At 40.7% G+C, this 17,628-nt stretch overlaps 1 protein-coding gene across 2 annotated transcripts in view; it reads left to right on the forward strand.

Annotated features, from left to right (window-relative positions):
• The window catches only part of LOC149189056 (Translation elongation factor EF1A/initiation factor IF2gamma family protein), a 231,441-nt gene that overhangs the window by 198,393 nt on the left and 15,420 nt on the right, over window positions 1-17,628 (forward strand). The window contains exon 5 of one of the 2 annotated variants that reach the window (XM_089411755.1): window positions 13,814-13,972. The exons of the other annotated variant lie outside the window; for it this stretch is intronic. Within the exon in view, the coding sequence (XP_089267881.1) occupies window positions 13,814-13,972 (159 nt within the window). The remainder of the gene's footprint in view (window positions 1-13,813; window positions 13,973-17,628) is intronic. 2 annotated transcript variants of the gene reach the window in all.

The raw sequence follows: 17,628 nt of genomic DNA on the forward strand, positions 1-17,628 counted from the left end.
ATATCCATTATATCAAAATGGCACCCAGTGCACTGTCCAATACATACATGAATAATGATACAGAGATCAAAACAAATGTCAAAAACACAACCAAGTAGGCTAGAAATGGCCTCTACAATAAAAGTAAACTATGAAACATCACTAGTCACCAACGCTATTGGCCACTGCTAGAGGAGCTAACATCATCTGGCTCAGACTCTAAATCAGAGTCAGACAGGGAAACCATGGTTCCTCCCCCTCATCGTCATCTCCAACTGCAATTGTAGAAGTGGTAGCACTAGCAGGTTGTGCAACAGTTGCACGTTGAGATAGACGAGATATGCGCTTCCATCGTGGCTGAGTAGAGGAAGCACCTGCAACTAGAGGACTTGGGGCTAGGCCTGAGGCTGGTACAAGTGGATCTGCATTCAATTGAACATTTTGTTCAAGTGATGCCTCCGTTTGTAAATCCAAATCAAGTTCCTCATCAGAATCAAACTCTGCTGGATGACTCTCCACTACCCAATCTGATGTTGGATCAATATCTTCCAACACAATGGGATCTGAATCAGGTCTTTTGTTCAATAATTGGTTGCGTATGAACCGGAGGTTGTATTGGGCATAGACTAGATCATTTAACCGTTTTTGATCCAAACGGTTTCTCTTCTTCGTGCGAATCCTCTAGAAAACAGAGCAGTTGCGCTCACACCTAGTATTCCTGCAAGTTTGACTCAAATACGAATTGCAAACTTCTGCAATTGAGGACAATGGCTACCAAAAGCCTCCCACCATTGTGCTGCAAAAAAAATAGTAGTGTAATGAGTTAGCTCAACAAAATATATCCAACTTTCAAATTATAAACAATTTAACAAAATAAGAATTTGAAAATTGCAATTTTTGTTTACCTAGCTCATCTGCTTCCCTTGCAATCTTTGCTAGGTTCTTGCCAAAGGTACTTGTGGCTTTGCTGAAAGTTGTGGCTTGTTGGTGTATCTTCAGCTGGTCACTCTCCATTGGGATCATGCGATCAATGCAGTCAATCAATCCATCTCTAACCTCCCCACCCAAAGCTTCTGCCTCCAGAGATTTATAATGATACCGTGGGTTCAAATAATACCCAGCTGCATGTATAGGGCGATGGAGTTGATTGTTCCATCTTTCATCAATGATTGCCCAAATGGGCCCATACTTAGGCACTCTATCCTTGTATGCCCTCTTTATTTGCTCATTTCCTTGATCCATAGCTTCATAAATGAAGCCCATAGCCAATCTTTCGCCATCCACCAACCACAACACCTTAACCAGTGGCTCAACAACCTTCACAATCTCTGTTGCCTTTTTTCAAAATATTTCTTTATTAACTTTCTTTTTCTTAATTTGTGGTGATTCACATGGAGTAATTTGACCTCTAATACCTACCAAGTGTTGTTTCAGCCTATGAATGCCCCCAGGACCCTCCTTAATTTTTCTATGGCAAAGTTGGCAATGCATTTGATTATCAACCATTTTAGCATATGCCCAAGCAACATCTTTTACTCTAAGAGCCATTTTTTGACTTGGAAATGCAAGGAAAAAACTGAAAATGAAAACAAAAAAATAGCATTGCTTCAATGTTCATTTCTTTTACAAAAAACAGTCTTTTCAATTTTTAGATTTGCACAAAAAAATAAATAAGCAAAAATAGATTTTAGAAGTGAAAAAAAATACCTCTAGGCACAAACCGCCTCCTCAATGCTACTCCAACAAACCAACTCCTCAATGTTGTTCCAATGGTTGCCCAAGAAGCTCCTCACTGCTGCTCCAATGCTTGGCCAAGACTCCTCACTGCTGCTCCAAAAACAAACTCCACAACTCTTCACAAACTCCTCACAAATTCTTACACATGCAATGAGATAGCTGTGAGGAAATGAGAGGGGTTGGGTAGTTTTTATAGGGTTTGGGAGAGGTAAATAGACTTCAAAATAACCCTAAGCCGAATTAGAATTGGCTGTGGGGTCCTTTTTCCGACCCAAAAATATCCATAGGCCGCCTTTCAGCGACAGTGACTGAGATGGCCGAGTTAGATTGGGCTCGGCTAAGCCACCCGGGTTGTTTCTACGCCGACCGAGTTAGTCATCGGCTCGGTAACAACTTTGCCAGTGGAATCGTTTTGGCCACTGAGCCAACCCGGCCAGAAACTGGCTCGGTCCGGCTCAACCGTTTCGATTTCGAGCCAACTGTTTTGTAAAACATTGGTTATAACTTGTTATCCTTATGTCTCTTTATAGTTCTAGATTAAACCCTTTATGTACTTTAATATATGAATCTTTTTAGTAACCTTTTATAATAATACCCGCTTTGTACTTATATATATTTCCAATAATTTTATGACTTGGAATTTTCTTTAAAATACCCCTTTATAATATAAAACTTCTCTTTACATATCTTTTATTTATAATATTTTATTTTTCTTTTTGAAAAGTTACAACCCTAGTGAAACGTGGCTATTCACCTCTTTGGGATATAATATAGAATATATGTCTACTTATGTGCCTTTGACTCAGTTAATTTTCTCTATGTAAAAAGTAAAACTTATCATTCACATAAAGAGTTTTTGTATTCCTTTTGTTTTTATTTTACCTTGAAAATACCATGGGCAATTACCATGGGTTGCTAAAACCATGGGTTTGTAAACCACTTAATGAAGAATCAAGATAATATCATCTACTCTTCCTTTTACGTATAGTTTTAAAGATATTTGGAAAGATTCCCTCTTAACTTTATCATGCACTTTGTATGAATAATGTGTAGAACCTTTTTATATATATGAATGTTCTTCTTCAAAATTCATATCGGACTGTATTTTTTTTTTTTTTACTCTTTGTTTGTACTTTAATTTTCTTTTTTTCTTCGACTTTCTTATTTTTTCTTCCTTTTTTTTTTTGTTTAATGGCCAAAGCCCTGAATGACGAAATTGGCGAAACAGAGAAACTCCAACTTTGTGTAGCGAAATGCTTCAATTGTAACGACAACAAGGTTGACACAGGATTAATGGCCAAAGGCCAAATCACACTGGTTCTCTTCAGCAGTTGAGCGTCGAGAGGATCGAACAACTCTGATACCAATGTAACGACCAAAAGTCGTATATGCAATGGAAATATTAAAATACTTTGTAGATAAAGACATCCATTGTAAGACAGTGATTGTAAATTGTATACTGTATAATAATTGATGTAGGATGAGTACAAATGAGAATGAGGGTCTTGTATATATAGCCATGTAAGTATCCTTTTGTCCCTAGACATGCCTTTTCATTCTCACCGAACTAACCATTAGTTAATTTACTTATTATTATATTTATATTATTATGGTTATTATTTATTATCTGTTTTTATGTATTTTTACATAATTTACGTTCATAACAACTTCCTACTATATCACTCAGTTCAAGAAGGTTGTCTTGACGTCCATCTGGAGAATTTGCCATCTCATTTGAGTTGCTAGATATATAACTGACCGGATCATTCGGGGAATTTTGAGGTCTAAAATGGGCCTCCTAAAAAAAATGTACAACCAAAATAAACTTTATAAGAACCAGTAGGATTCAAGATTACGATGTCAGCCATGGGGGATGATTCACCATTTCTGGAGTAAAAAAGTAAAAATATTAAAAAATAATAAAATAATAAAACTATTTTTTCAACTCGTATTTTTAACTCATCTCCCTAAGGTTTAACTCAAAATTCAAGCAGGAGTACTCATTGGATGCAAAATTTAAGTCCTCATCCAAGGAGTAGCCATGTTGCATACTTTCGATGGACCCTACTACACGAAAAATGAGAAATACATGAAAAAACATGATTGCAATCACGATTTTGATGAATTTTTCATTTTTCGTCTGGCAGGGTCCATCAAAAGTATGAAACATGGGTACTCCTTGGATGATGAATCAAATTATGCATCCAACGAGTGTTGCCGTTCGAAATTTGAGTAAACCCATAGGGAGATAAGTTGAAAATATGAGTTGAAAAACTAGTTTTTCTTTTTTCCCTCTAAAATTTGATGATGTTATCTAATCTTATTTTATTATTTCCACTATTATTTTATAATTTCCTTAGGAGGCCCATTTTAGACCTCAAAACTCCCCTAATGAGAAGTGTATTTGGTAACTGGGGAGAAGGTTTCCTCATAATCTATCCCTTCCTTTTGTGCATACCCCTTTTCCGCGAACCTAGCCTTGTATTTTTCCACACTGCCGCATATTTGATCTTATAGATCCACCTCGAACCTACCTCGAACCTACAACTGATCTATCTTCTGGCCTGGGCACTACCTCCCAAACATCATTCGTCATGATAGAGCTATACTCTTCTACCATGGCATCTATCCACACCTGACGCTGTGCGGTCTCGTGAAAGCTGGAAGGTTCTACAATCTGAGCTACAAATGCCTGGTACCTGTAAGGTTGTTTGCGCTGTCTCTTGCTCGTCCTAGGAGTTCCAATAAACTCCTCTGCATCTCTTAATGTCTGATGAACCTCTCTGTTGGCTCAACCACTAGTCGTGGGAGGTTCTGCTAGCTCCTCATCCTGTCTCTGCTGCTCCATCTGCTGGGCACTCTCCGGATTTCCTGTACCTAAGGAATATTAGTACTGGTCACAGTACTTGACCCTTGTCACTATCCCCCTGCTTGTCCCACTGGATGCCCCCGCTGTTGGACTAAAGGAGCTTCTGTTGACTGATTCTGATCACCTACAGGCATCTCACGAGATCCCTTGAAAGCTTGGTCCTCCATGAACTTCACATCTCGCCTTACTACTATCTTCCTACTACTAGGAATGTAGATTCTGAATGCCTTTGAGGTTTCGCTATACCCAACGAAAAACCCCTTCTCTGCAGTCTGATCTAGTTTGGTTCTTTTATCCTCTGCCACGTGACAATAAGCAATGCTGCCAAAATTTCTGAGGTGGTTGACTTCTGGCTTCTTCCCTTTGAAGACTCCTGGCATTTTCTTCCCTAATTCTCTATGAGGAGCCCTGTTCTGAATATACACTGTTGTGTTACATGCTTCTGCCCACAGAAATCTGGGTAGATCTTTGTCATATAACATAGCCTTTGCAGTTCCAACAATGGTTTTGTTTTTCTGCTCTGCTACACCATTATGCTGTGGATTATATGGAGCTACCCATTCTCTCTTGAAGCCTCTCTTCGCACAAAAAATTGTGGAGTCTTTATCAATATATTCTCCACCATTATCTGAGCGAAGCACCTTGATCTTCTTCCCTGTCGCATTCTCCACGAGAGCTTTAAACTCTCTGAAACGATTGAAGACCTCATCCTTGGTCTTCAAGAAGTAGATCCAGGTTTTCCTGGAATGATCATCAATAAAGGTGATGAAATATTCGGCACCGCTGAGAGCTCTAGTGGACATCAGGCCACAAATATCTGAGTGTATAAGTCCTAACATGCCATCAACTCTGCTGTCACTTCTTGGAAATGCCGCCTTAGCATACTTCCCAAGTACGCACCCTCTGCACACATCATCGTGTTCTATTCCAAGTTCAGGAACCCCTGTTATGGTTTCTTTGAGCATCTTGAGTGCTCCATGGTGTAGATGTCCCATTCTCCTATGCCACAATTCATTTAGCCCCTTCCCACTGCTACTATTACTGCCTATCAGTGCCATTGGAGAATCGATTTGTAATCAGTGCAATTTGTTACTTCGAACTCCAATCTGTCTGACCCTTTTCCAGCTCAGGTGTTTGACATACACTTTCTTCCCCAATCTTGGCACATGCAACACATCTGAAACACTAGTGCTTGCCCTTGACTCCCCCTGAAAATCTATGGTACCTATCCGTACTAGAGTACATTTCGTTCTATTTCCCATAGTAATCTACAAATCCATCTGCTCCTCTTTCTAGCTAGAGAATTATTCTCTAACCCCAGTCATGTGAGTTGAAGCTCCACTGTCTATATACCAGATTCCTTGTGAAGTTGACCCTGCTAAGCAAGCAAATTCGTCTTCTAATGTAGAAGACAAATTTGAAGTCTCCTGAATGTCACTTCTGTCCATTGCTATACTTGAACAAATTTAGTGTGCTATTCCTATTTTTCTCCCAATTCAGATTTTGCTCTACAACCTGCAACAAAAACTCTTTGCATCCAACCAAGATTATGCTCAGTGAAAATCTGAGCTGCAATTGCTCCCTCTGACTGTTGGACTCACTAATCTGGGCAATTTGATTTTCCTGCCTCCTTTGAACTGAAAAATCGAACTGCTGCCCTAGGAACTCAAACTGCTTGTTTTGGCCTCTGCACAGTTTCTCTAGGAATTTTAGTCTGCTGCTCCCTCTAAACAGGGAAATTCCTTTCTCTTCTTCTGAGCTTCTCGACTGATCAATTAAACTCTGATACCATGTGAAATTTTATTTATTGTAGCTATTGGAAATTTTTCTTCTAACTCAAAAATTAATTATGAAGTTTATTTGCTACGACAAATAACAAATAAAATCACTGCTGCAATTTTCACCATAAAAATACTGCGGAAAATAAAATACTAGAAACTGAGAAATTCTATTACACAATAAATTTGACACAGTTATTTTTGGACAATTGTCCCGGGAAAAACCCAACTTGAAAAATCGGTTCAACAGATGAGGGTTTTATTATTAATGTTGAACAACAATTCTGAGTACAATAATCTAGATGCCCAACTGACAATCTAATCTGAAGAAAATACTGGCAAAAATATTGTGAGATGCCTACGTCACTTTCTGCGCAGTGCCTACACTGTTCCTCTGAAGATTTCGACCTTCCTTCGACTCTTCCGAGAACTGAAAGACTTCCTCCCAGAATGCTACTCTCCTCTTCCACCTGCTACTCACCCTCTGGTTCTATCTTCTCTGTTGCGATGTTGCCACTGAGAAAATCGAACTGCCTGGGCAACTGAGTATTTGCACTGGATGATTTCCATCACCACATCGACTTGTTTTTATAATCCACTGTTGGAGCACCAACGACCAAGATTAAAACTTAATCAATGGCTCAGATCATTTATGGGTTGATGTGTGTGAGTTTCTAGATAATTCACGCCTTATCTCAATTAACATTGATTAATTAACCATATTCCCTAAGTTTACACTTTAGGAAATATTTAAAAATTGGTTAATAGTCTAATTGAGACATTTCTAGGTGAAATTTCCAAAAACGATTTTTGGGTTTTGGAGATTTCATGTATTCTAGCCTCTCCACAAAATTTTGTGGCTAGAACACATCTGATGCTACAAAAACTAACAATTTGTCCACTTGTTTTCATGATTTTTCCTATAACAGTTCATTTTCTTCCTCATTTCACAAAATTGATGGCTCAATCAGCAATGGGTAGTTGGCAAAGGCCAAAAGAAAGAGAGGAATGTGCTTATTGAGTTTGTCCCCCTTCTATTTCATCAACCTTTGTGAGTGTTCCATCTGCTGGATGTGGTGCTGCAAATGTAGCTTCAAATGCTGAAAAAAACATTGCCGTAGCAAGCCAACAGGCTCTAATGAAAAAGTTTCCAATGTGGAGGCATGTTACAGGCCATCAAGGGTCACTATTGGTGATGATGATCCTCTCGAGGGGTCATCCTCCACACCAATAGATGCACTGATTGAATTGGATATAGAAAGGGAGGATGGAGGAGAGAGCACTGGTGGTGATGCTGATTTTGATAATTTTGACATGGAGGAGGACTACTGACAGTCACGAGCTATGGGATTCTTCCATCTACGTTCTAGTATCTACTCTATTTTGTATTTGCCATTGGCATTCCCACCTAGTAGCAGTGGCTCAATCTCTATGTCATACATTTTTATTTTGATGACTTAATGAGAAAACTGTAGTTTATGGTTCTAAATTCTTGTGTGTGTCATTTGATCATCACTGATGTAGCACTAGCAAATACTAACTAGTTGTATGGTTAAATTTGTATCATCGTCATGTAAATGTTTCAGTTTCTAACTTCTAGCAAAAAATTTGAGTCTTTATGTCTATAGTTCATTTTTGTTTGTGTAATTCACTAATTTGTTATATATATATATAATGTGTCCTCTCTGTCCTGTTTCTGGGGTCACTATGTCTTTTGTTGGACACTTGTATTTCTGTGTCCTCTGTGTTCTGTGTCGTGTTAGGTGACTTGGCATATGACTTATTGTGCCAATAGGAACTCTACAACCCAGTATGGAAGAGATGTGATGTCCTGTCCTGTCCTGTTATGTTATGTAAACAAAAATAATAAAATATTTAAAATAAAAATAAACAGAACAATACTTTAAAATAAAAATAACATGTTGACCCATGGTATTCATGTGGAATATTTCCTATTTAAAGGGGGAAAGACTCTTTAAGAGGGAAAGACCTGTTGGAATTTCTAAGTCTAACAGTTAGAAACCCTTCATGTACTTTCTGATTTATTCCTACCTACTTGTTCTGTTAATTAACAAGTTATTTACCATGTAAATACTAGAAATAAATACAAGTACATGCTCAACACATTACAGATCATCAACTGAAGGAAACAAAACAAGCACACAAGTAACACCGTTGTTTTTGGACCAATGTCCCCAGAAAAACCCAATGCAGGAAAACCAGTGCAACTATCTGAGGGTTTATTATTATGCAGTTTCTGAATACAATCTGGGTGCCAAAACCGGCTCACCCAACAGAGAATAATCTCGGCAGTAGTACCTCTCAGTCGGAGACAGATGTTCCCGTTGAAACCCTGGATAATCACTCTGGCAGCTTCATAGCTCCAATCTTCCCCACGAAACCCCAGTGCCAGCCTCTAGGGACATCGTCAACCCTTTCTGGCCCAACGTTTTCCCAGTGTCTCTTTGGCTTGGCCTGCGTCAGCCTCTGGAGGCACTGTGTCAACCCTCTAGCCTTGTGCGTCACCCACGCTGGCCCTCTGAGGCACTGCGCAGCTCCTGGCTAGCTCTGCGTGAGCCCTCACTGGCTTTGCGTGAACCCTGGCTGGTTCTGTATTCACTGCCCCTCAGCTGCAACTCTAATCACTCTCTCGACTTCCTCAGGAAACCTAGCCTCGAAAATTCGAAATCTTGATCAAATCGGTGTGTCCTCCAAGTGACCCTCAAGCCTCCTCTTATACTTTTCTCGTTGACAAATCAACGACCGATATTAAGTCACTAATCAACGACTAAGATTAGATTTGGCTTGATCCATGACTTTTGGACCATTCTAACACAATTTTATATTAATTCACATTAATATTTTATTTTCCCTAAGTTTAAACTTAGGTACTCCATTAAAAATATTAATTATTTTAATATCTCCCAAACTGTTTAGAATCTACCCAAATCCTTTCGGGGTATTGGAGATCTCATGTGCCTTAGCCTCTCCACCAATTTTCGTGGCTAGAGCACATCCGATGCTACCTCAAATCAACACTCCGTTTTAGCGAGGACTGCGCTCTAGCAATACTCCTCAGTGAGTATCACTTTGATCATTCGGCACCGGTCCCTCTGCTGATGCTAGGCCTGCTGCCCATCATCTGCATTGCTGCATCTATACTGCTACCCATGGCCTTGCTATTGCCACTGCTGCATTCGTACTGCAACTCCCTCTCATCCTGTTGCATCATGCTGCCCATAGCATTGTCGCTGCTAACTGCTGCACTGCAACCCAGATACTAAGAAGTAAGTAACTAATCTCCCAACTCTGACATCTCTGTCAGGCTAGAGACACCCTCGATGCTGAAACTCCCTCTGTCGCTAACAAGTGCTCCGTCTCTAACCTTTGCGTTGCTGCAACAACTCCATGCATTTCGCACTGTTGCACATCTCTGTGCCATCTTGCACGGGTGCAACACTCCTGTGCTTCTCGCACTGCTGCCTCACACTGTCCTGGGAATGCTGCACTGTAGCTCCCTTTGTCGCTCCATTCGCATCCGTCTTTACTGCCATCTGCCAGTACTGCTCCTACTCTTCGGGGCTCCCATAGCAAGGTCTAATCCAAGAGGATGGGTACCTTGAGGATCCTACCCCTAATCGCCTGTAGTTCGTCTGACTACAGCTCGATGTCTCCCCACTTCCGCTCAAGTGGTGTGTGCGCACTCATGGCACAATCATCCTCTGTCTCCACTTCCTTGTCTGCCCTTGCTGGCGCAGCCTTGGTCGTGGATGCCTCTCCCTTGCTCTTCTTCCTTGGACACTGGGTTGCATAATGACCCAGCTCCCCACAGTGGAAGCATTTGACCTTGGAGAGGTCCTTCTTCTTTCGTTTCTCCTGCTTTCCCTTAGATGCTAGGGCAGCATCCACCTCCCCCTCCTTCTTGATTCTGATCCCCTTGTTGCTGCTTCCCGCCTTGCTTAGCCTTCTGATCTCTTCTTGGCGAAGAGCCGCCCACATTTCCTCCAACTCTGGAAGGGTTTCCCTGCCCAGTATGCTCTGGACAAACACCTCCTAGTCTTCTGAGACCGCATTCAGGGATGTTCTCACCATCAATTCTTGATTTGACGTGGCTCCTATGGAAGTCAGCTGATCCCAAATCTCCTTCAATCGAACAAGGAAGGGGTCGATCTGTACTCCCTTCTGCATCTGGTATGATCACAACTGATTTTCTAATAACATCCTTCTCTGCATAGAAGTATGCTGGTACAATTTCTTTAGGGTCTCCCACATCTCATTTGCCGTGACCTTTTCGGCAATACATGGTACTACATGGTCCTTGACCCCGTCAAGAATGATGCTCTTGGCCCTTTCCATTGCCTCCTTGTACTTGTCGTTATCAGCTAGGTCAATTGGGGGCTATCGTCCTCAAGGCGAAGTCCTTGACACAATTCTTGTCTAGAACGGATGAGATTCTGGCCTTCCAGACTACGAAGTTTGAGGCTCCGTCTATTGGAATTTCTAAGTCTAATCCGTTAGAAACGCTTCATGTACTTTCTGATTTATTATGCCTACTTGTTTTGATTAATTAACAAGTTATTTACCATGTAAATACTGAAAATAAATACAAGTACATGGTCAACACATTATAGATCATCAACTAAAGGAAACAAAATAAGCACACAAATGACACCATTGTTTTTGGACTAATGTCCCCGGAAAAACCCAATGCGGGAAAACCAGTGCAGCTATCTGAGAGTTTGATTTATTAAGCAGTTTCAGAATACAATCTGGGTGCCAAATCCGGCTTACCTAACAGAGAAAAATCTCGGCAGTAGTAGCTCTCTACTCGGAAGCCGATATTTCAGTTGAAACCCCGAATAAACACTCTGGCAGCTCCACAACTCCAATTTGCCCCACGAAACCCCAGCGTCAACCTCTAGGGACTGTGTCAGCTCTCTCTGGCCTATTGTTAGCCCAACGTCACTCTGGCTTGGCCTGTGTCAGCCTCCGGAGGCACTGCGTCAGTCTTCTGGCCCTCTGTGTCACTCACGCTGGCCCTCTGAGGCACTGCACAATTCCTGGCTGGCTCTGTGTGAACCCTTCGCTGATTCTGCGTCCCTCTCTCCCGCTACTGCGCTGATCCTCCTGGTGCTATCTCTGCCTCTCTATTTCCGTATTCACTGCCCCTCAACTGCAACTTTGATCACTCTCTTAACTTTCTCAGCAAACCCAGCCCCAGAAAGTCAAAATCTTGATCTCTTGGTGTATTCTCCAAGTGACCCTCAAGCCTCCTCTTATACTTTTCTCGTTGACAAATCAACGACCGAGATTAAGTCCCTAATCAATGCCTAAGATTAGATCTGGCTTGATCCATGACTTTTGGACCATTCTAACATAGTTTTATATTAATTCGCATTAATATTTTATTTTCCCTAAGTTTAGACTTGGTGACTCGATTAAAAATATTAATTATTTTAATATCTCCCAAATTGTTTAGAATCTGCCCAAATCCTTTCTGGGTATTGGAGATCTCATGTGCGTTAGCCTTTCCACCAATTTTCGTGGCTAGAGCACATCCGATGCTACCCCAAATCAACACCGTCGAATCTTTCCTGGTCTCTTACCCCGTTCACTGCCATCTCGCTGCTCCTCTACTTCCCTCCTGGAAGTTCTTGGTGTGACTCCCTCTGAGCCTCGATTTCCCTCTTGGAAACCCTTCTGCCAATGTCGAGATGGCCCCACTTCGATCGTTAGTGTAACTGCACCACTGATCCTGATTTCTTGGCTAGAAATCCTCGGTACAACTCCCTCGTCCTTGGCGTTGCCCTGTTAGGTATTGTTCTGACTACAGTACCCCACCAACACCACAGTACCCCACCAACACCACTCTGCAACTTACCCACAGCCTCCTAAACCCCAACAAACTGAAGGTTAGAGCTCCTAGGCTCTGCGCAATTAGGGACTGACTGAAATGCTCCCCTAGCCAACTGCGTCAACCCTCCCAGTGTCTGCGTGGCTTTGCGTGAGCCTTTTTTGCCCTCCTCAGTCTCTGCGCTGGTCTCTCCCTGGCTCAATCTTGATGATGCAGGCACTGCGCCACCCCTTCCTTGCTGCTACTCTGCTAGGAACAACTTTTGTCACTCGGGACAACAATTTTCTGCTACTGCTGTTCTGCTCGGCTGATGTCCTCAGTTCTCCTGTGATCTGCAACCACGTTTTGATACCATGTTGGAATTTCTAAGTCTAACAATTAGAAACCCTTCATGTACTTTCTGATTTATTCCTACCTACTTGTTCTGTTAATTAACAAGTTATTTACCATGTAAATATTGGAAATAAATACAAGAACATCCTCAACACATTACAGATCATCAATTGAAGGAAACAAAACAAGCACACAAGTAACATCGTTGTTTTTGGACCAATGTCCCCGGAAAAACCCAATGCGGGAAAATGGGTGCAACTATCTGAGGGTTTTATTATTATGCAGTTTTTGAATACAATCTAGGTGCCAAAACCGACTCACCCAACAGAGAATAATTTCGACAATGGTGCCTCTCAGTCGTCAACCCTTTGGCCCTCTGTGTCACCCACGCTGGCCCTATGAGGCACTACACAGCTCCTGGCTGCCTCCGCGTGAGCCCTGGCTGGCTTTGCGTGAAACCCTAGCTGGTTCTGCATTCTTCACTCTCAGCTACTGTGTTGATCCTCCTGGTGCTATCTATGCCTCTCTGCTTCTGTATGCATTGTCCCTCAGCTGCAACTCTGATCACTCTCTCGACTTCCTCAGCAAACCCAACCCCAGAAAGTCGAAATCTTGATCAACTCGGTGTGTCCTCCAAGTGACCCTCAAGCCTCCTCTTATACTTTTCTCGTTGAGAAATCAACGGTCGAGATTAAGTCCGTAAGCAACGGTTAAGATTAGATCTGGATTCATCCACGACTTTTGGACCATTCTAACACAGTTTTATATTAATTCACATTAATATTTTATTTTGCCTAAGTTTAGACTTAAGGACTCCATTAAAAATATTAATTATTTTAATATCTCCCAAACTGTTTAGAATCTGCCCAAACCCTTTCTGGGTATTGGAGATTTTATGTGCCTTAGCCTCTCCACCAATTTTCGTGGCTAGAGCGCATTTGATGCTATCCCAAATCAGCAAGACCAGCCTAGATCCATCTTAACTCTTGATCTACCAAGCGTTGAGAGGGATCAAATCCATTTTCACTCTAAAAGAGGTTGGCACCTCAAGAGATTTGATCCCTCTTGGGGCGTGGTGGATCTGGAGTTAAGAAGGATCTAGGTTGGTTTCCACTTTATTACATTATTTGTTAATACATTAATGAAATCATCATTACAATATTGAACAATGGTATGATCATATTGAATTAATGCAAGTCTTATTGGGCTATTGTTTATCAATTTGCTCATAAAGCTGATTGTTTGGGGGTGTTATATTTTCAGACATGCCTAAAGCAGACCGATCAGATGGAAAAACCAAGATTTGGCGTTGTCTGAGTTGCACGTATGATAATCCAGAGCATGTTTCTACATGTGGCATGTGCAGAACAATTAGAAGTGCTTCCTTGGAAGAGTCCCAGGCATCTGCTTCAGGAACTGCAGGTACTTGAAGCTTTTTTGAATTCATACTTTGTGATTGTTATATAGTGGGTAGATAATATTTCTCCCTACTTATATACAGATTTTAGAATATGAAATTCTCAGCTGTAGACACGCTATGCAACATAGTTCTGGGGATATAGTTAGTTGTGGATAAAGCTTTCCAAACCATAAACTGGAGTCATGGTGTTGTATGCAGCATTTAAAATGTGCAATTAGTATCAGCGGTTCGGTAACTCTTCTTCTTCTGTTTCCTCTATGAAACTATAGATCGCTAGAAAATTACCACCTATTAAATATGTATGATGAAACAAAGAAGCACAGCCCACAATTACACAGCATAATTTATAGATCTATTGACAATATTAATCAGTGTCTTATTTCCAATCCCATAGTCAGAAGCAATGATGCAGGTCTCTAAATAATCCAAGGAGAGAAAAAACCACCATGAATAAATAGTAACTTGTATGAACTACTACTAGTCAATTATGTCTCAGAATTCTGTGTTCTTTTGTTATCTTTCAAATGAAATAGAGAATTATTAGTGAAATAACAATTTTTTTCTTGGAGGTTTCCTTGTGATTATTCATTCAAGCTTTTCTATAAACCTTCTTACTCTAAACATGAGGAAAATCTTTTGGGTCTTGACCAAGGTCAGTTTTCTTTCGATTTGTTTTTTAAAGTTTTTCTATTTTTTATTTTTTATAACATTTGTAATCATTGAAATGTTTAAATAGTTCCAGGAGCATCACCTCAGTTTTTATTATAATTTCAGATGCAAGACTCCTATGGCCCTTTTTATTGAACTTAATCACTATTCCACTGTATAGGAATCTTATGGCACATGCTTTTTAATGCTTTTCAAGGTCTAGTTGAGCAGCCCTTTCCTTTGGCTAAGTTGCTGTGGGTGATGGGTATCTACTTTGTATTTCTTGAAAATACACCAGGCTTTGCATTTGGCATCATTGGCAAGACATCATTGCACCTTTCTCTAACCTTTTGATCCATCTTATATGGCTGAGAGAAACCCATTCAGCAATCTTTGTCTATTAAATGTTGAAAGTGCACAATGAGTAACCATAGGTAGTGTAGAGTCATCTCTGTAAGAACTGAAAAGAAATAGAAGAGTTCAAGGAGAATGCTGAAGTAGGTATCATCAAAACCTAATGAGCCCAAAAGAGCAAAACTGGTGAGGGTTCAATTGCCATAGAGCAAGACACACAGCCAATTACAAGGTTGTCCAGAAGCTTCTCTAACATCCAAGGCCATAGGAGATGGGGCTTCTAAAAATGAAATGTTATGCACAATCTACAAGAGCATTGTTCCCTTTGGAGATGATGATCTGTCTCTATGCAATATTGATGGGAGCAGATGCCAAGCTTGGCCAGAGGAACTACTAGGCTACAGTGTAGTTGCAACCTGATATATCTGGGGGTGCTGATGAGGTTGTCCTTGAAGTGCATGTAGTTGTTCATTGATGGTTTTGCAGGAGCGGTTCACCATGTGAAAAATCTTCTTCATTAGTGATTTGTAGGAACTAGGACATGCCACATAATAGGAATTCCCATAGTGGCATGGGTTATAACTTATGGCCCTATTTGTGGTAACCCATATTTACCACTTTCCATCTTTCCTGATTGTTCATCTCTGTTGTGGACCCAAGAAACCCCCAAGCTGGCCTTGACCCTGTTTGATGGATGATGCCTTGTTTCGGAGCCTAGATGAGGATAGTTTGTATTGCGATGACTTCTCCAGCTATTTTCTCTTTGAATTAACTTTTCCACGCATTAGTGGGTTGAATTACACCATATTTTTATTGCTCCAATGCCCTAGCCTAGTTAGCTAAGCATTCCATGCTATTTGGTACTATTTGCCTCCTAGTGCCACATCATATGGTTTGTCATCTCAAAAATTCCAAGGCATTTCCAAATAAGCCCAGTCAAACTCAAACCCCTTGACTCATAGTAAAATTGGGGGATCTCCAATGCTCTTGAAGAACAAAAAATTTTGAAACATGGATTTTGTTCCTCTCACTGAGTAGATAACTTTGGACATAATGCATGTCCAAAATATTGCACTGGTTCACCTACTATGCCATTAGAAACTTGTTGATTGTCTTTGATCAACCATATCTTGAGAATGCCTCATCCAAGTGGAAAAATTTCACGTGGCATGTTATCCTCTCACTAAGCCTTGCAATCTGACACCCTGCTGACTTTTTGACCATTGTGAACTACCTTGGGAAGCGTGAAAATGTCACTGATCGTGACATTTCCATGTCTAAGAAACATTTGAAGGATACAACACCAAATCCAAGGCCACGTACAGACTGTATAGACTCATACCATGTGGAAAGACATAGGTGCACATGACGTGGGTTGGATTGGCCCCTACATTAATGATTACCTCTACCTGAACAAGGCTCCCATATATTGACACCTAATTCGAAAGGATTGGGATTATTGTAAATAGTTTCAGTTATGCATTAGAGAAAACCAAGAGACCTTGGAATTGGAATCCCAAGAGTCTCTCCACTCATGTATATATTCATGAATTGAGTAATGCAATAAACAAGTTAATTCGTGGAGTTACCCTCCTGGCCTGACATGGTATCAGAGTGCAGGTCCACAAGTTCCATTTTAGCCTTATAACTCTTGTGATTCTTTCTGCTCCCATTCAGAGTTGTCTCCGCAAACAAATTATAACTGTTGAGAGAGAGAGAACACAATTATTCTCTGTGCGTTTGTTTGGTGTATACCCTTTGCGTGTTTGTTTGGACGCTGTGTATGCTTCTCCAATGTCTGTATGATGGTTCGCGCGCTTGTCTCACGTTAGAGCATATGCTGCGTTGAAAGAATTGCTTGGACGTTGTATGTTGAAAGCTAATCCCTTGAATGATACTCTACGCTAGAATCGTGGTGAACACTGACAAAGAACCCCGACAAAGACTCGTGGTGTTGGCTGTTGGAGTTTTGAAGGGCTGCATTACTCCGACATTGAATTGGAGGCCTGTGTACAATGCGGTGTTGTATACAGTGTTACAATGGTGCATTTGACTATGTCTGAAGTCCGTGACCATGTGTTGCATATGGTGTTGGAGACTGTGTAACAGAGACCATGTTGGCTGTGCATTCAAATTGGTATGTTGACCAAAATTGTGTTAATGGTGTGCGTTAATTCCTGTCATGGCATTTTTTATAAGCGTGAATTTAAACATGTGCATTGGTGAGTGAATATATGGTATGGCTTGTGAGTGAACATATGGTATGGTATGACATTTTTAAGTGAGTGAATATATGGTATGAGACATGATATAATATTGAAGTGTGTTGAGTGGTGTATACTGGATTTTGAAGAAAAGAGCCATGCCATATGAATAATGGCACTCTGAACTCGTTTTTAATGGACATATGATATGAAATTACATAAGGTATATGTGGAGGTGTATTAATGAATTTTTTTTGAAGACGTAGCCACTCAATTTTGTTAAAAATACATCAACCTTTTGTTGCAACCATTATAATTATTTTGAGGCCAAATTAGACTATATGATGCATTCGCTCATCTCCATTGTGGGTGTAGTTCTCTCTGGAAAAGAGAACTATCATGAGTGGTCCCGGAAGATAAAACACACCTTGATTTTTAATGAGTTGTGGAAA

Source organism: Pinus tabuliformis, chromosome 3_1, assembly GCF_031772625.1.
Source record: "Pinus tabuliformis cultivar Carrire ecotype Pingquan chromosome 3_1, CPIR1, whole genome shotgun sequence".
NCBI lineage: Eukaryota > Viridiplantae > Streptophyta > Pinopsida > Pinales > Pinaceae > Pinus > Pinus tabuliformis.